Genomic DNA, 19452 nt, shown 5'->3' on the forward strand with positions numbered 1-19452 from the left:
TGTCCCGTGTAAGAAGGCCCATTACTCCATTTGGGACCGGAGGCCCAGCGATGCTAACGTCTCCAGGCAGCCTGTCACATACATCTGAGGTCCCTGTCCAGCAGTCCTGGGAGTTTGATGGCTCCTGGCTGCAGTTGACCTCCTCAGCCATCAGCAGCCTAGTTTGGGCCTCACCTATCCTTCACCTCACCTATCCTTCACCTCACCTATCCTTCACCTCAGCCTGGCCATGACACACAACACAGCCTCTTTCATTGGGTCAGTAGTAATACGTTTGGTGATTGAGGAGAATATGGGGGAGAGGAGGGTAGAGAGGGGAGAAGAATGGGAAAGAAGAGGAGAGGATAGGAAGGGAGAGGATAGGAGGAGAGAGGGAGAGGGGGGGGGGAGAGGGGAGAGGGGAGGGAGAGGAGCGGAGAGGGTAGACAATCCCTCCAGTAGTGGAGAGAATGACGAGTGTGCCCAGGGGATAGGCCTGATTTTTCAAGTCTAGTTGGCAACAAGCATCTGAGTTGCCTTCAGTCGTCCTCTACTGAACTCATCTCATGTTCACTGGCTTCGACAGACTGACTGAGGCAGGCAGGGAGGGAGGGTTTGTGTAGTCAGGACAGCAGCCAGACAGAAGTCTGTGTGTGTTGTTCTGTTTTTGTGTGGTCTGAATGTTGTAGGCCTACATGAACATTTAGAAGTGTTTGAAGGCTCATCACTGGGCAGTTAGTTAGTCAGCTTTGCAAATGTGTGTGTTAGTGTGTGTGTTGCAGTGGAGGCTGGTGGGAGGAGCTAAAGGAGGACAGGCTCATTGTAATGTCTGGAAAGGAAAAAATGAAATGGAATCAAATGTGTTAATGTTTAATACCGTTCCATTGATTCCATTCCAGGAATTACAATGAGCCCATCCTCCTATAGCTCTGCCCACCAGCCTCCTCTGGTGTGTTGTTGTGAGGTCTGATTGTTGTAGGATAGCTTACATACATCTAGAAGTGTGTCTAGACGTTGGGCTTTGGGCAATGGGCCAGGAGCCTGAGGAGGCAGAGAAAGGCTGGATGTGACAGGATGGGGATGAGAGGCTTCGAGGCTAAGATCAACACAGTTGCTCATCCTTCCTCCTGTCACAGGAAGTCAATACAACACAGAGCTCAGGACAGGAACCTCTCAGTTTTCATCAAGGATCTCTCTGTACTTTGATCCGTTCATCTTTCCCTTGATCCTGACTAGTCTCCCACCATGCTTCACCTTACGGATGGTGCCAGGTTTCCTCCAGACGTGATGATTGTCATTCAGGCCAAAGAGTTCAGTATTGGTTTCATCAGACCAGAGAATCTTGTTTCTCATCGTTTGAGAGTCCTTTAGGTGCCTTTTGGCAAACTCCAAGTGGTCCATGTGCCTGTTACTGAGGAGTGGCTTCCGTCTGGCCACTCTACCATAAAGGCCTGATTGGTGGAATGCTGCAGAGATTCTGGAAGGTTCTCCCATCTCCACAGAGAAACTGTGGAGCTCTATCAGAGTGACCATCAGGTTCTTGGTCACCTCCCTGACCAAGGCCCTTCTCCCCCGATTGCTCAGTTTGACCGGGCAGCCAGCTCTAGGAAGAGTCTTGGTGGTTCCAAACGTCTTCCATTTAAGAATGATGGAGGCCACTGTGTTCTTGTGGACCTTCAATGCTGCAGAAAGTTTTTGGCACCCTTCTCGACACAATCTTGTCTCGGAGCTGTAGAAATCAAGTTGTAGAAACATCAATGGAAGGATGATCAATGGAAACAGGATGCACCTGAGCTTAATTTCAAGTCTCATAGCAAAGGGTCTGAATACTTTTATTTACTTTTAATCTTTTGAAATTTGCAAAAATATCTAAAAAACGTTTTTCGCTTTGTCATTATGGGGTATTGTGTGTAAATTGATGAAGATTTGTATTTTATTTGATTCATTTTAGAATAAGGTTGTAACGTAACAAAATGTAGAAAAGGGGAAGGAGTCTGAATACTTTCCGAATGCACTGTATAGTGATAAGGTATCTGAGGACTACTTTATTCTGTGAGGTTTATCTCTCTATCTCTGTCTCTCTCTCTCTCTCAAAATGAGTGACTAAAACAGTGAATGGGCAGAGAATCCTTCAGCGGACCATTGTGCAGTCAAACAAACACACACACATGAATAAAAACACAACCACACATCCCATTTAATATTAGGCTGGAGCCAGGGCTTGGGGCAAGCTGCTTGGGTCAGTGTGGCAGAGCAGAGTGGAGCCTCATGATGAGAACAGAATGGAGACGGAGTTGGACCACGCCCCTAGACGGACCATGCCCGACCTCTTACATCATCCTAGTTCTCCCAAGCCTGGGAACTGAACGCTTTCCAAGAGTGAGAGTGAGACTCTCTCTCACCCTCCTTCGGATTCCTCGCTTTGTTTTCTTTTAATCCTAGAAATTCCTATTGCACTCAGTGGGCTAGTCAGTGTAGTGTAGTGGAGGGGCCATAACACGGGCATGCGAGGACACTTTAGCTGGGAGGAAGTCAGTTCACATCATATAAACAGGCAGGGACACTGTTTATTTGAATGTGGAGAGAAGTGCACACGGCTCTGCCATGACTCAAGCATACGTCACTTCATACAGGAATCTTTGTCACGGTCTTCGTGACAGTCTTAATCTGGCCTGCCTGCGTGTGTATGAGGGGGGGGGGTAGAATGAGGATAGGGCTATATGTTGGCTACCGCTTACGTAAGACAGAAGGGGAGGTAAGGAGGAGGGGAGGGGAGGGAAGGGGAGGGTGAGGAGTAACTCTGCAACTCCACACAGGAAACAGGAGGAGTGTCTAGCCTGGGGATGGCCTTTGAGCCACATCCAGATGACAGGATGGAATTGGAGGAGATTGACTGCTGTTTTTTTCTTTTTTTGGTTCAGCATATTGAACAACTGTAACCCACTAAATGGGGCCTTCTTTATTTAATTTTTACATATCCTAAGTGCCCAAAGGATGTCACTATGTGTCTAGTTAGAATTGCAGCATAGTGAATGACCTCTCTTGAGGATAATGTGTATTTCACCACCATGCATAGCCTAAATGCATAACCACCACTTTACCCCATACATACATTACCATCACCATTCATCACTCCTGCTCCTGCCCCCCAGTCACCTCCCTTTCCCTTATCCTCTAACCCTATTTCTTACACTTCTTCTCCTCCCCATCCTCATTTCACCACTCCTCCCTTCTCCCTCTCACCATTCCTCTTTTTACTCTCTCATTGCTGATTGTTTGCAGCAATTCAGATGAAAGAGAATCTTCCGCCTTTGCATCCCATTTCACCACAGCCAGCACTACCTTATTGTGCTCTGCTATCCCTCTCAGGCAACTGGACTACATCAGGAAAATACAGGATGGAGGGAGGGAGAGATATGGAGGGGGAGAGAATTGAAGAGATGGGAAGGGTGGGAATGTGAGGTAATAGGAGAGAAGGGGACAGAGAGAGGTTGAGGGTGAAAGGTAATAGGTTTAAGTGAATGGGAAGCTGGTATGGACCAGTCTTTGTTGCATGATGTAACTTACCTTATGCTCATATTTGGATATACGGCGTATTCTAAGAAAAAAATGTATGACCTAGTTTTTCTTTCTGCTTGCATTATGTATTTATATTGATGTGTGTATTTTCTGTACTTTACGTCATTCAGGGCTCATCTGTAAATGAGACCTTGGTCTCAGTATGACTCCTTGATAAAATTAAGGTTAAATAAATCAAATAAAGATTCATATCCAATCTACATTATGATGCCCATGGTTTTCTGTTCATGTTAAAGCCTCCTGACCTCCACTACCACTTAAAATGTCTTCATACTCATGCTAAGCCCCAACATAATGTGTTGCTTATATGGTAGACAGTGATGTAAGTGGAAGGCCCAGTGTCAGCATCATGACCCCGAATGTAGTTTAGCACCTAAAAAACTAACCTAAGGGGTGTCAAACATCCTGTCCATGGGCTGTGTGCAGCCTGCCATGATGTAACACTAACACCAAGCAACACTTGCCTCTTGGATTATTTAAGATTTAATGTTGGAGAAACAACACTCCACACAATGCAATTAGGTCATTCCTAGCATCAGATGGTTTTGTTCAAGCACCGCAGGTGAAAAGTGAGTGACCCTCTGGACAATTGCCTTCATAGAAATGGTCTCTTAGGCAAAGTAAGTGACAGCCCTGCACTAGCTGATGACTGCATATACTCATTTATGTAGAGCTCCAAGCAAGCAAAGCTCCCTGAACCATTCTATTGTGTGCTGCTGCAGTCAGTAGTTACATGAGTATTTTAAGCCCTCGTCTGAGGAAACAAAGGTGTGACATCTGTTGAGGATCAGAAGGGATGGCTGACATACAGGAGTCTCTATCCCACCGTTTGGTAATCCTAAACACCACCACCTGACTAACCCGGAGAGATGGATAGCATGGTGCTCTCTGTCATGTTCACTCACACTAATCACTGGAAATGCTCAAGTCACATTTAGTGAGCAGCACGTTTGCAGGTGATTTCCTACCTGGAGGATAAGGATACTCTGTGTGTGTATTTTCACTGGACTAAACCGTACCAGTTAATCAGAATATGGGAAGTCAGAGGGGAGATGGTTCCTTAGGTACTACATCTACCCCCTTCACACTGAACTGTGGTTATGTCTCAGAGGTCACAGCAACCAAGCCCCTCAGCTACAGTTCCATACGCTACACTGTGACACACAAACACAGAAATAGGCTGATCCAGGCAGGCTGAGGCTGAGGCAGGGCCAGCTGTGCCCACACAGTTCTGTTGGGGTTTGTGTATAAAGTGCTTGTCCATGCATGCTCATTATATAAGGGTTTGTGTGAGACATTTTCATTAACGCACTCATGCGTCACGTCAATGCTTTGCATATAGCTCCATTGGTCATTTTCACAGAATATTCAATCTAATGGAAACACTTGAGTAAATGAGGGATACAAAGTATATTGAAAGCAGATGTGGTTCCTGGGTTAATTAAGCAATTAACATCCCATCATGCTTAGAGTCATGTATACAAATGCTGGGCAGGCCATTATTTGGGCTACCATGGCTATGCCCCCATAGGATGACAATCCCTCCATCCACACACGAGTGGTCACTGAATGGTTTGATGAGCATGAAAACGATTCAAACCATACGCCATGGCCTTCTCAGTCACCAGATCTAAACCAAATTGAACACTTATGGGAGATTCTGGAGCGGTGCCTGAGACAGCGTTTTCCACCCCCATCAACAAAACACCCAATGATGGAATTTCTTGTGGAAGTATGGTGTCACATCCCTCCAATAGAGTTCCAGACACAGGTAGAATCTATGTGAGTATATAGAATGTAGAAAAGCTGAAGCACCATGCTGTATCAATATCAGTGTCTACCACCACCACCACCACCACCACCACCACCACCACCACCACCACCACCACCACCACCACCACCACCACCACGCTCATGTGACATGGCCTGCAGTAGAATGGATGCCCTCAAACACCCGGGTCCCACTGGTATCTGCAGTCTATATACTGTGCGTCTGTATAATTGACATAATGTATATTAATATGGGTCTGTATGCAACCTCCTTATCCAGGGCTGAATGGTGACTCATGACGAGCAGTGTGTGAGACAAGACGAGACCTGAGCTGTGAACAGAGAGCAGGTCCCAGGAGAACACTTGTGCTTAAATAAGAAACATCTCCTCACGGTGTCAATTCTTCTTACATTTTACACAGATTACAATTCGATCATACTTATTTGGAAAGTTATAATTCAATTTACTTTATGTAGAGGAGGCTTTGAAGTTTGGCAGCCAGGGGATTTGAAACTACCCAGGTGGGTCTGTTAAGCCAGTGACAGAGTGCATTGAGACATGATCTGTCTCTCCTAATCCACTGGAAAGTAGGGCATGCTTCTTGGTGTCAGGCGTGCTGCGCACATCATGACGCAAAAGTTGTTGATTGAAGATGCACCTCATACTGTATCTGTGGAGAGTATACATTTCACATTTTTGGGATTTAAGACAATGAGAGGGTGGAGAAAGAGAGAGAGGAGGGAGAGAGGGGGGGCAGAGAGACAGAGAGAGGGAGAGAAGAGAGAGGAAGAGAAAGACAGGATCTGTATCCAAATATTTTAATAATTTTGTCTTAATGACGACCCCTACAGTAGAGGCCTACAGACACACTTAAGCCTAGAAAAAGGACCCATTCTGATCTCTAATTGGTCTCATGAATTTGTAACACCATTCTCTTCTCCTGTACTGTGGTGTATGGAGATAGGTTAATGACCTGGCGGTGAAGGATCAAACAGATCTGAATGATGTGAGTGTGTGGTCTGTGTGTAAACCATAAAGCAAATAGCCTTTATCAGGGGCATGGACAACTGTTTATTGAGGTTTGTGCAACATTCCTTTCAAATGCAATTACACACCAGTTTGCCTGCAGGAGCTGCTCTCTCTCTCTCTTGCTCTCTTTCTCTCTCTTTCGCTCTCTCTTTCCCTGAGCAGCAGACAACTGCCCTCCCCCACTGCATATCAAATCAAATCACGTTTTAGGTGTAGACCTTACAGTGGTGTAGACCTTACAGTGAAATGCTTACTTAAAAGCCCCTAACCAACAATGCAGTTTTTAAAAAATGCAGATAAGAATAAGAGATAAAAGTAACAAGTAATTAAACAGCAGCAGTAAAATAACAATAGCGAGGCCATATACAGGGGGTAACGGCAAATAGTCTGTGTAGCCATTTGATTAGATGTTCAGTAGTCTTATGGCTTGGGGGTAGAAGCTGTTTAGAAGCCTCTTGGACCTAGACTTTGCGCTCCAGTACCGCTTGCAGTGCGGTAGCAGAGAGAACAGTCTATGACTAGGGTGGCTGGAGTCTTTGACAATTTTTAGGGCCTTTTTCTGACACCGCCTTGTATAGAGGTCCTGGATAGCAGGAAGCTTGGCCCCAGTGATGTACTGGGCCGTTCGCACCACCCTCTGTAGTGCCTGTAGTTTCCATACCAGGCAGTGATGCAACCAGTCAGGATGCTCTGTATGGTGCAGCTGTAGAACCTTTTGAGGATCTGAGGACCAATGCCAATTTTTTTCAGTCTCCTGAGCGGGAATAGGTTTTGTCGTGCCCTCTTAATATGAGACACATGTTTATGTGCGCTCAGTGGAAAACAGATAATATTCCTTCATCCACAGTCATATTTTAATAAAAATAGTATTAGACTATACTACACAGGACAAATTACGCAAAATAAATCATAAGTGATGTATAACTCCAAATAGGATCGGCATATTTCATAAACTCAGCAAAAAAAGAAACGTCCCTTTTTCAGGACCCTGTCTTTCAAAGATAATTCGTAAAAATGCAAATAACTTCACAGATCTTCATTGTAAAGGATTTAAACACTGTTTCCCATGCTTGTTCAATGAACCATAAACAATTAATGAACATGCACCCATGGAACGGTTGTAAAGACACTAACAGCTTACAGATGGTAGGCAATTAAGGTCACGGTTATGAAAACTTAGGACACTAAAGAGGCCTTTCTACTGACTTTGAAAAACACCAAAAGAAAGATGCCCAGGGTCCCTGCTCATCTGCGTGAACGTGCCTTAGGCATGCTGCAAGGAGGCATGAGGACTGCAGATGTGGCCAGGGCAATAAATTGCAATGTCCGTACTGTGAGACGCCTAAGACAGAGCTACAGGGAGACAGGACGGACAGCTGATCGTCCTCGCAGTGGCAGACCACGTGTAACAACACCTGCACAGGATTGGTACATCCGAACATCACACCTGCGGGACAGGTACAGGATGGCAACAACAACTGCCGAGTTACACCAGGAACGCACAATCCCTCCATCAGTGCTCAGACTGTCCGCAATAGGCTGAGAGAGGCTGGACTGAGGGCTTGTAGGCCTGTTGTAAGGCAGGTCCTCACCAGACATCACCTATGGGCACAAACCCACCGTCGCTGGACCAGACAGGACTGGCAAAAAGTGCTCTTCACTGACGAGTCGCGGTTTTGTCTCACCAGGGGTGATGGTCCGATTTGTGTTTATCGTCGAAGGAATGAGCGTTACACCAAGGCCTGTACTCTGGATGGGGATAGATTTGGAGATGGAGGGTCCGTCATGGTCTGGGGCGGTGTGTCACAGCATCATCAGACTGAGCTTGTTGTCATTGCAGGCAATCTCAATGCTGTGCATTACAGCGAAGACATCCTCCTCCCTCATGTGGTACCCTTCCTGCAGGCTCATCCTGACATGACCCTCCAGCATGACAATGCCACCAGCCATACTGCTTGTTCTGTGTGTGATTTCCTCCAAGACAGGAATGTCAGTGTTCTGCCATGGCCAGCGAAGAGCCCGGATCTCAATCCCGTTGAGCAAGTCTGGGACCTGTTGGATCGGAGGGTCAGGGCTAGGGCCATTCCCCCCAAAAATGTCCGGGAACTTGCAGGTGCCTTGGTGGAAGAGTGGGGTAACATCTCACAGCAAGAACTGGCAAATATGGTGCAGTCCATGAGGAGGAGATGCACTGCAGTAATTAATGCAGCTGGTGGCCACACCAGATACTGACTGTTACTTTTGATTTTGACCCCCCCTTTGTTCAGGGACACATTATTCCATTTCTGTTAGTCACATGTCTGTGGAACTTGTTCAGTTTATGTCTCAGTTGCTGAATCTTGTTATGTTCATACAAATATTTACACATGTTAAGTTTGCTGAAAATAAACGCAGTTTTGCTGAGTTTATGACATAAGTGCGTTCGGAAACCCTTTGATTTTCACAACAACAAAAAAGCGCACAAAATGACCCCAAAGACGCACGGGCATCAAAACCATACAAAACAACTAGTATAGACGGTAGTTGACTCGTCACGTGTGTCTGTCTCTGCCGGAGTCCGTTGTGAACGTGAGGAGTGCCTGTCTGACTCAATAGTGAGTTATAATAAGACGGCGAATCACCGGAACCCACGTGAGGTGCTAGGGCGCATCATGAAAGCGCATTCGTAATTCAGCGATCCGTGGGATTGGGCAGAGGGAATGGAGGTTGGGTTAGGAAAAAAACACGATTGGTAGAGTTGAGAATAAAACTTGTTGGCTCAGATATTTGTGCAGCCACGTCCTCTCTTGCTAACTTCCCCACTCAACGCGGAGCTGTCCATTGGCACTGGTGCTGAAACGCGTCTATTCTCAATCCCTCACAGCGGTGCACGACGGAGTGTCGAGAGTAAAACATTTGGATGATTGTATTGACTTTTTCCATACATTTTTGAGACACTTCGATGGATATACATTGATTTACTCAGCTTTCATCAAGAGCGCATCAAAGGTCCACGTTCTGACCCGGTCAGTTAACGGACTCTTAAGAGGCAGAAAGATGGCTTTTATGGTGAAACAAATGGTGGGAGGGCATGTGAAGAACCTGACCGGGGGTTTGACTGAGGAAAAGCCCGAAGGAGAGAAATCGGAAGCCGCAGCGGCAGGAATGACCCAGGAGGAATTTGAACAATATCAACAACAGTTAGAGGAGGAAAAGTAAGAACAAACCCAAGTTTATCGATCCATTTGAATAGCCTATATATTTTGAAAGGGTTGCGTACTATAAAGCGGAGTTTATTCTGTGTAATGTCCAATGTAAAGACGCTGCTGAGCGCGTGCCTTTACAAGCCCCAGTGCGCCATGCACTATTTTACGCATCAGTGGGATCCACGGCGTTCTCTCGAGCTCACCACACAGCTGCTACACTCGATACATGAGTTTTCTTTCAGGTTTCAAGAATTATATAGGACGGTTTTCCATTGGAATTCTTGCAATAGCCTAATCCAAAAACAAAAATGTGTCAGTAATCACAGTGAGTTTAATGCCCAATTATACTGTAAAACGGGCTCGTTTCCCAATAGGCATATACTAATGCTTCAGGTTGATACGTGTCTTCAGATTCATTCTAGAACATGAATTCAGTTACTTTTATGTCCAATTTATCTAAAAATGTATTGAATATCATCCTCAATGAGCTCTCCAAATAGTTTCCCCCCTTTCTTGGATGTCCCTGTGATGTAGGCCTCCATATTAATTTTGTTCACAAAGAGAAGACACCTCAACAGAATAAATTCGTCTGATGTGAGTATCTCTGATCTTGAAATGTATTTTTATCTGGGTATAACTAAGAAACCCATTGCCATATCATAAAAATCTGATAATTTAATTGACTTTACTCCAAATTCCTCTATGTGAGAGGAGAAGATGTCCTCAAGGTTTGAAAGCGATGACTCTACAAAAGCTCATAGGTCTGAACATATATTTGTCCTGTGAAAAAAAGACCCTCGAAATGTGTCTGATCATGTGCAGTGCCTCCACACACACCTGTATCTATATGAAAAGTATACTTCATTAAAAAGAAATAGGTAGTACTACAGGGCACTACCCTGGCTTAAGGTCACATGGCTCCAGGCTCCAGGACAAACAGCCTGTTTGCTGTTGACATGTCAGACATGGTGGAGCATCCACTGACTCCCCTCAGAGACTAGCCTCAACTGTCCACAGCCCACGTTGACCTCAATCCCATACCATCATACATTACACTGGGCTTCAGGGGAGGTGAGCTCTTATAATGTGGCTACCGCCATACAATAGATCATAGCACAAAGTCTGGTGTCAGTGCTCTGTATAATCCAAGGAGAATAGGGTTGTTGGAATGGGGTTGTTTGCAGTGGCATGTCATATATAATCATGTTATCAGGCACAGTAGTCACAATGACATCCCCTGGTTATATGATGCCCTTGAGAGGAGAAGACACAAGACTCGTCATCTCAGTGCCATCAGGAGCTCTACCATTGGCTCTCACAGAGCGCTGGCTTATGTGCTGCTGTGTGGTGGTTTACATGCTCATGTTCATTCACGGTGGGCAAGATAACAGTAATGCCACTGTGAATATACACTGAGTGAACAAAACATTAAGAACACCTGTTCTTTCCATGACATAGACTGAAAGCTATGATCCCTTATTGATGTGACTTGTTAAATCTACTTCAATCAGTGTAGATGAAGGGGAGGAGACAGGTTAAAGAAGGATGTTTAAGTCTTGAGACAATTGAGACATGGATTGTGTATGTGTGCCATTCAGAGGGTGAAAGGGAATAACAAAATATTTAAGTGCCTTTGAACGGGGTATGGCGCACCAGTTTGTGTCAAGAACTGCAACGCTGCTGGGTTTTTCACGCTCAACAGTTTTCCATGTGTATCAACAATGGTGCACCACCCAAAGGACATCCAGCCAACTGTGGGAAGCATCCCTGTGGAACGCTTTCGATACCTTGTAGAGTCCATGCCCCGACACATTGAGACTGTTCTGAGGGCAAAAGGGGGTGCAACTCAATATTAGGAAGATGTTCTTGATGTTTTGTACACTCAGTATATATCCCCTCAGGGCCAGCCCTAGCCTTTTGAGGGACCAAGGCGAGATTTGGTTGGGGAGGCCATGATTTTTGCCATGAATTTCCCCCCATTTTTCCATGAATTGTTTATATGATATCTGAATGAGAGTGTCTAACAAAATCAATTGGGGCCTCCTGGAGGTCAGGCCCTTCGAGCCTGGTTGGTCATTCGGCCATGATTACTACAAGTTTAGATAGCTAGGTAGACTAATTTACCAATCTAAAAAATATTAGCTGACATGGGCTAATTGAGTGACTGTTAGTGACTGACATAACAAGAGGCGACCACCTATGCTGCTTATGCCCAGGGCTGGCCCTGTATCCCCTGAATGATAGGGATATGGCCTTGTCATTGGCCATGCACATGTATCATGCCATTGTTTACAGTACTGTATGTATGCATTATGATGTCATGCTGTCATTCAGACCACACTGTTGGCATGATCACATAGGTCACATGACGTCACATCGGTTCATGGAGTCTACTTCGGAATGTTTGGTGCAAGGTGTAGGTCTAGTCTTGTCTTTTGAAAGAGTTTAATCCTATTCAGGTGTTTATATCACATTTTCACATTTTCAGTGATTGTTTTAATCTGATTATTGGAAAATTAGGGACAAAGATTATTTGAGTAATACTAAGAGGGCTGCCACGGAAAACAAAAACTGTCTCTTGTCTGCCCTCTGCTGGAGTTACCAAATGGGTAGTATTGCAGTATTGCTGTACGTGGTGGTGAAGTATAAATATCTGATTTACCTCAACACAAGGCTTGCAGTATAATGATATTTGTATGGTGGTGTAGGGCAGAGGACATGGTGATGGGGTGTTGTGGTGTCTGGGTGTGCTGTAGAGTGAGGTGATCCAAGGTTGTGTAGATTCACTGGTTTGGCAGCTGTAAAATGAGGTGTGCTAGTCAGTCAGTGTTCTGGGGTGGAGTAATCCTAGGTTCTGAGTTCAGAGGGTTTAGAGTTCTGTAGAGTGGTGTAGTCCTAGGCTCTGGGTTGGAAGGGTGTAGAGTTCTGTAGAGGGGTGTTGTCCTAGGCTCTGGGTTGGAAGGGTGTAGAGTTCTGTAGAGTGGTGTTGTCCTAGGTTCTGGGTTGGAAGGGTGTAGAGTTCTGTAGAGTGGTGTTGTTCTAGGTCCTGGGTTGGAAGGGTGTAGAGTTCTGTAGAGGGGTGTTGTTCTAGGTTCTGGGTTGGAAGGGTGTAGAGTTCTGTAGAGTGGTGTTGTCCTAGGTTCTGGGTTGGAAGGGTGTAGAGTTCTGTAGAGTGGTGTTGTCCTAGGTCCTGGGTTGGAAGGGTGTAGAGTTCTGTAGAGTGATGTTGTCCTAGGTCCTGGGTTGGAAGGGTGTAGAGTTCTGTAGAGGGGTGATGTTCTAGGTCCTGGGTTGAAAGGGTGTAGAGTTCTGTAGAGGGGTGTTGTCCTAGGCTCTGGGTTGGAAGGGTGTAGAGTTCTGTAGAGGGGTGTTGTCCTAGGTTCTGGGTTGGAAGGGTGTAGAGTTCTGTAGAGGGGTGTTGTCCTAGGCTCTGGGTTGGACGGGTGTAGAGTTCTGTAGAGGGGTGTTGTCCTAGGTTCTGGGTTGGAAGGGTGTAGAGTTCTGTAGAGGGGTGTTGTCCTAGGCTCTGGGTTGGAAGGGTGTAGAGTTCTGTAGAGGGGTGTTGTCCTAGGCTCTGGGTTGGAAGGGTATATAATTCTGTAGAGGGGTGTTGTCCTAGGCTCTGGGTTGGAAGGGTGTAGAGTTCTGTAGAGGGGTGTTGTCCTAGGTTCTGGGTTGGAAGGGTGTAGAGTTCTGTAGAGGGGTGTTGTCCTAGGCTCTGGGTTGGAAGGGTGTAGAGTTCTGTAGAGTGGTGTTGTCCTAGGTCCTGGGTTGGAAGGGTGTAGAGTTCTGTAGAGGGGTGTTGTTCTAGGTTCTGGGTTGGAAGGGTGTAGAGTTCTGTAGAGTGGTGTTGTCCTAGGTTCTGGGTTGGAAGGGTGTAGAGTTCTGTAGACTGGTGTTGTCCTAGGTCCTGGGTTGGAAGGGTGTAGAGTTCTGTAGAGGGGTGTTGTTCTAGGTTCTGGGTTGGAAGGGTGTAGAGTTCTGTAGAGTGGTGTTGTCCTAGGTTCTGGGTTGGAAGGGTGTAGAGTTCTGTAGAGGGGTGTTGTTCTAGGTTCTGGGTTGGAAGGGTGTAGAGTTCTGTAGAGTGGTGTTGTCCTAGGTTCTGGGTTGGAAGGGTGTAGAGTTCTGTAGAGTGATGTTGTCCTAGGTCCTGGGTTGGAAGGGTGTAGAGTTCTGTAGAGGGGTGATGTTCTAGGTCCTGGGTTGAAAGGGTGTAGAGTTCTGTAGAGGGGTGTTGTCCTAGGCTCTGGGTTGGAAGGGTGTAGAGTTCTGTAGAGGGGTGTTGTCCTAGGTTCTGGGTTGGAAGGGTGTAGAGTTCTGTAGAGGGGTGTTGTCCTAGGCTCTGGGTTGGAAGGGTGTAGAGTTCTGTAGAGGGGTGTTGTCCTAGGCTCTGGGTTGGAAGGGTGTAGAGTTCTGTAGAGGGGTGTTGTCCTAGGTTCTGGGTTGGAAGGGTGTAGAGTTCTGTAGAGGGGTGTTGTCCTAGGCTCTGGGTTGGAAGGGTGTAGAGTTCTGTAGAGGGGTGTTGTCCTAGTCTCTGGGTTGGAAGGGTATATAATTCTGTAGAGGGGTGTTGTCCTAGGCTCTGGGTTGGAAGGGTGTAGAGTTCTGTAGAGGGGTGTTGTCCTAGGTTCTGGGTTGGAAGGGTGTAGAGTTCTGTAGAGGGGTGTTGTCCTAGGCTCTGGGTTGGAAGGGTGTAGAGTTCTGTAGAGGGGTGTTGTCCTAGGCTCTGGGTTGGAAGGGTGTAGAGTTCTGTAGAGGGGTGTTGTCCTAGGTTCTGGGTTGGAAGGGTGTAGAGTTCTGTAGAGGGGTGTTGTCCTAGGCTCTGGGTTGGAAGGGTGTAGAGTTCTGTAGAGGGGTGTTGTCCTAGGCTCTGGGTTGGAAGGGTGTAGAGTTCTGTAGAGGGGTGTTGTCCTAGGCTCTGGGTTGGAAGGGTGTAGAGTTCTATAGAGGGGTGTTGTCCTAGGTTCTGGGTTGGAAGGGTGTAGAGTTCTGTAGAGTGGTGTTGTCCTAGGTCCTGGGTTGGAAGGGTGTATAGTTCTGTAGAGGGGTGTTGTTCTAGGTTCTGGGTTGGAAGGGTGTAGAGTTCTGTAGAGTGGTGTTGTCCTAGGTTCTGGGTTGGAAGGGTGTAGAGTTCTGTAGACTGGTGTTGTCCTAGGTCCTGGGTTGGAAGGGTGTAGAGTTCTGTAGAGGGGTGTTGTTCTAGGTTCTGGGTTGGAAGGGTGTAGAGTTCTGTAGAGTGGTGTTGTCCTAGGTTCTGGGTTGGAAGGGTGTAGAGTTCTGTAGAGGGGTGTTGTTCTAGGTTCTGTGTTGGAAGGGTGTAGAGTTCTGTAGAGTGGTGTTGTCCTAGGTTCTGGGTTGGAAGGGTGTAGAGTTCTGTAGAGTGATGTTGTCCTAGGTCCTGGGTTGGAAGGGTGTAGAGTTCTGTAGAGGGGTGATGTTCTAGGTCCTGGGTTGAAAGGGTGTAGAGTTCTGTAGAGGGGTGTTGTCCTAGGCTCTGGGTTGGAAGGGTGTAGAGTTCTGTAGAGGGGTGTTGTCCTAGGTTCTGGGTTGGAAGGGTGTAGAGTTCTGTAGAGGGGTGTTGTCCTAGGCTCTGGGTTGGAAGGGTGTAGAGTTCTGTAGAGGGGTGTTGTCCTAGGCTCTGGGTTGGAAGGGTGTAGAGTTCTGTAGAGGGGTGTTGTCCTAGGTTCTGGGTTGGAAGGGTGTAGAGTTCTGTAGAGGGGTGTTGTCCTAGGCTCTGGGTTGGAAGGGTGTAGAGTTCTGTAGAGGGGTGTTGTCCTAGTCTCTGGGTTGGAAGGGTATATAATTCTGTAGAGGGGTGTTGTCCTAGGCTCTGGGTTGGAAGGGTGTAGAGTTCTGTAGAGGGGTGTTGTCCTAGGTTCTGGGTTGGAAGGGTGTAGAGTTCTGTAGAGGGGTGTTGTCCTAGGCTCTGGGTTGGAAGGGTGTAGAGTTCTGTAGAGGGGTGTTGTCCTAGGTTCTGGGTTGGAAGGGTGTAGAGTTCTGTAGAGGGGTGTTGTCCTAGGCTCTGGGTTGGAAGGGTATATAATTCTGTAGAGGGGTGTTGTCCTAGGCTCTGGGTTGGAAGGGTGTAGAGTTCTGTAGAGGGGTGTTGTCCTAGGTTCTGGGTTGGAAGGGTGTAGAGTTCTGTAGAGGGGTGTTGTTCTAGGCTCTGGGTTGGAAGGGTGTAGAGTTCTGTAGAGGGGTGTTGTCCTAGGTTCTGGGTTGGAAGGGTGTAGAGTTCTGTAGAGGGGTGTTGTTCTAGGCTCTGGGTTGGAAGGGTGTAGAGTTCTGTAGAGGAGTGTTGTCCTAGGTTCTGGGTTGGAAGGGTGTAGAATTCTGTAGAGGGGTATTGTTCTAGGCTCTGGGTTGGAAGGGTGTAGAGTTCTGTAGAGTGGTGTTGTCCTAGGTTCTGGGTTGGAAGAGTGTAGAGTTCTGTAGAGGGGTGTTGTCCTAGGCTCTGGGTTGGAAGGGTGTAGAGTTCTGTAGAGGGGTGTTGTCCTAGGCTCTGGGTTGGAAGGGTGTAGACTTTTGTAGAGGGGTGTTGTCCTAGGCTCTGGTTTGGAAGGGTGTAGAATTCTGTAGAGGGGTGTGATCCTAGGTTTCTGTGGGTCACTAAGTTGGCAGCTGTAGAAGTAGATGAGTGCTAGTCAGTCAGTGAGTCAGTCAGTCAGTCAGTCAGTCAATGCTGCTCTACATCCCAGAAGTCTGAATATAATTCCCCAGTAGAGTAGTGGACCGGCAGTAGACTGCATCTGGGTCTCACTGCAAGAGCACAGCCTCTCTCTGTCGTTCTCCCTCTCTCTCCCTCCCTCTTCCTCTACCCCCAGGCGTTACTGCTGCTTGTCCACCTTCTGTTGGCCTGCACTCTTGAGTCAGAGTGCAGCTCAGCAGAGGGCTCCCTGTGTTCTTTTCTTTCAGCCCTCACTATGAGATCCACAGTGGTATAAAAATCTAATATTGTCACATACACCAGATAGAAGCAGTGAAATGTGTTGTTTTACAGGGTCTGCCATAGTAGTATGGCGTCCTGGAGCAAATTAGAGTTAAGTGCTTTGCTCAAGGGCACATCGGCAGATTTTTCACCTTGTCTGCTCAGGTATTCGAAGCAGCGACCTTTTCATTACTGGCCCAACACTCTAACCGCGATGGCTGAGTTATGTGGTTAATAGTAACCAATGAATTTGTGCATTTGTGATACATCGCATTACAAACAAATCTAACAACGTTCCATACTAAAGACCATGACATGTTTATATTACAAAAAGCCTGATGGATGAATAAAATTATCATTACAGCATCTGTCCTCACATTGCCACTAATGTCGTTAAATCCTTAATCCTTCAGTCGAATTATGGAGGTGGACTGAAGGAAACATTTGTTATGAAGCATCAACTTGAGTAAGGACTCGAGATTATACCACCTTTGCAGACGTTATGTGTGTGTGTGTGTGTGTGTGTGTGTGTGTGTGTGTGTGTGTGTGTGTGTGTGTGTGTGTGTGTGTGTGTGTGTGTGTGTGTGTGTGTGTGTGTGTTGTGTGATTACATGCAGCGACACTATTTCAGCCGCTGTTAACCATTTTCTCTCTGGTTTTCCCCAGGCAGGAACGAGATGCTAGTTTTGCCCAGAAGAAAGCTGAGCGGGCAACAGTTAGAAGTCACTTCCGGGACAAATACAGACTGCCAAAGGTACATCCATTACTGATTCTGCATATTTGATTCAAGAATTTTCTTACATTTCTACATGTTATTACAGTTATTACAGGCTCAGATCTAGGTTGTGTCCTTGAAGCAAAAACACCATCCAAATGTGTTCTGTTTGTACTCTCTTTCCTTTCTCCCTATGTCTCAATCATCTCATTCCTCTCCCTTTCCTTTGCCCTCGCTCCCTACACCCTCTCCCACTGGCCTGTGTGTGTGTGTGTTTGTGTGTCTGTCTCCACTGTGTGTGCGACCCAGAATGAGCTGGATGACACTCAGATCCAGCAGGCGGGGGATGACGTGGAGCTGCCCACAGAGCTAGCCAAGATGATCGCTGACGACAACAAGGAGGAGGAGTCCAAAACGTCTGTTCTGGGCCAGCTGACCAACATCCAGAATGTGGACATGGACCAGCTGAAGGACAAGGCCCAGGCCACACTGGAAGACCTCAAACAGTCCGCTGAGAAGTGCAATCTCATGTGATCTGGCTGGCTGACTGAATTCCTGCTCTCTCTCTCTCCCTCCCCTACTTTCTTTATCTGTACAACAAAGGATCTATGTAAGATATCATATGATCTATGATCATGTACAAACGTTGATAGTCATGTTGCTTTGAATACACACACATACAGTCAACACTGCCTCACACACACAAACATACTGCAGCAGCTTCTGGCCAAGGAATCAGAGTAAACACTGTCTAAGCTGTGGGGGAATCAGAGTAAACACTGTCTAAGCTGTGGGGGAACCAGAGTAAACACTGTCTAAACTGTGGGGGAATCAGAGTTAACACTGTCTAAACTGTGGGGGAATTAGAGTAAACACCGTCTAAGCTGTGGGGGAATTAGAGTAATAGTCTTATGCCAAAGACCCTTCGCAGAAAACCATTCAGACAATGGCACAAAGTATATCAACTAGTCATATTAAGTGTGAGACTAAATCAAACTTTCTTGTCTTGGGACCACATTCAGTACATTACAAACCAAGTGTCTGTTATATCTATTGCAGGTGTAAATGTATTTGCAGTTAGCCTGTTCTGTCGTCCATCTAGTCTATGGTCATTAACTCGTTGGGGCCTTGCTAAGAGACAGCTCGTCCTCTGTGATGCCAACCCATCTAACCTTTCAACTCTGGCCTTTAACCTGTCCTCATATTGACCCCTGACCTCTCCATCTCAGTGCTGTTTTGTGCCGGTGGTTTGGTGTCGTTTAGCTGCTATGATATGTCAAGTGCTGTCTTTGAAAATGTCATCCTATGGCTGAGTGCTGGTCATAGTGTTTAATAAGTACACAATACTATGAACATATATGAACATAGAGTACTTGGTATTTGTCTGAATTGTTGTTGTATCACTAAGTAAAGACGCAGGTGAGAGCGGGAGAGGGGTTCGTCAACCTTATTTAGTAATATACAATATATATTTATTTAATACAGTGGTTCATGTCTTGTAATAGTTGAACAGTCCTTTTGTGACATTACAGTAATTGCATTTGAAGAAAGGATGGTGAACATGCCTTAGTAGCTTGTTTTATGTGATAGCTACTTTGTGCTTTCTTGTCAGTTCCATGAAGCAAAACAAACAAGTGTGAATATAATTCATTCTTACTCAAGTCTTACAGAGCCTGATCACCTATACATATATCTCTGTATTAAAGTGTGTGACCTGCAATGATACTTTAAAGCCAACAACAAGAGCTTCTTTCATTTCCAGTCACCCTATGGGGTGATTCAGGTTGATCTCAAGATGATATTTCAGGAAGAGACATGTTGTTCATGATGTTTCTGTTTCCTGTCCATTCTTTGCTTCTTTTACATCGTCTTTGTTGTTCAGTGCTGTATGAACCTTATTGATTTTTGACTGACTATTGAAACCATAATAAACAGATTTTTATGATGTATGCTTCATGTTTCTCCATTTGTTATCCAGCCAGCCTGACCATCTTTTCAGAAACTCTAGGACAGAAGATTTATAACATATAATTTAAAGTAGCCATCGTTTGATGCTATAAAACCAAAACCTAATGTCCTGAACACTAGGTGGAGACAAAAATACAACCTCATCCGAATGTTTGTTGATTAATGATTATTGAATTAATGACAAACTGAATTTAATCCAAAATCCATATTAGCCCCTAATCAGATCAAGGTTTATTATCATGAAATTATTATCATTACAATACTGATAGGCCAAATGATTATGTTATAGTTGTTATAA

General features: G+C 45.9%; 1 protein-coding gene across 1 annotated transcript; it reads left to right on the plus strand.

The window, feature by feature from the left end:
- The first annotated feature begins 9122 nt into the window (after positions 1-9122).
- LOC139563143 (complexin-3-like) lies at positions 9123-19131 on the plus strand. Its single transcript, XM_071381456.1, has 3 exons — positions 9123-9552; positions 17138-17225; positions 17496-19131. The coding sequence occupies exons 1-3, from the start codon at positions 9395-9397 to the stop codon at positions 17718-17720; spliced, it is 471 nt and encodes a 156-aa protein (XP_071237557.1). The 5' UTR covers positions 9123-9394; the 3' UTR covers positions 17721-19131.
- The last annotated feature ends 321 nt before the right edge of the window (positions 19132-19452 follow it).

The sequence above is a fragment of the Salvelinus alpinus genome, chromosome 33 (genome assembly GCF_045679555.1).
Source record: "Salvelinus alpinus chromosome 33, SLU_Salpinus.1, whole genome shotgun sequence".
NCBI classification, from domain to species: Eukaryota; Metazoa; Chordata; class Actinopteri; order Salmoniformes; family Salmonidae; genus Salvelinus; species Salvelinus alpinus.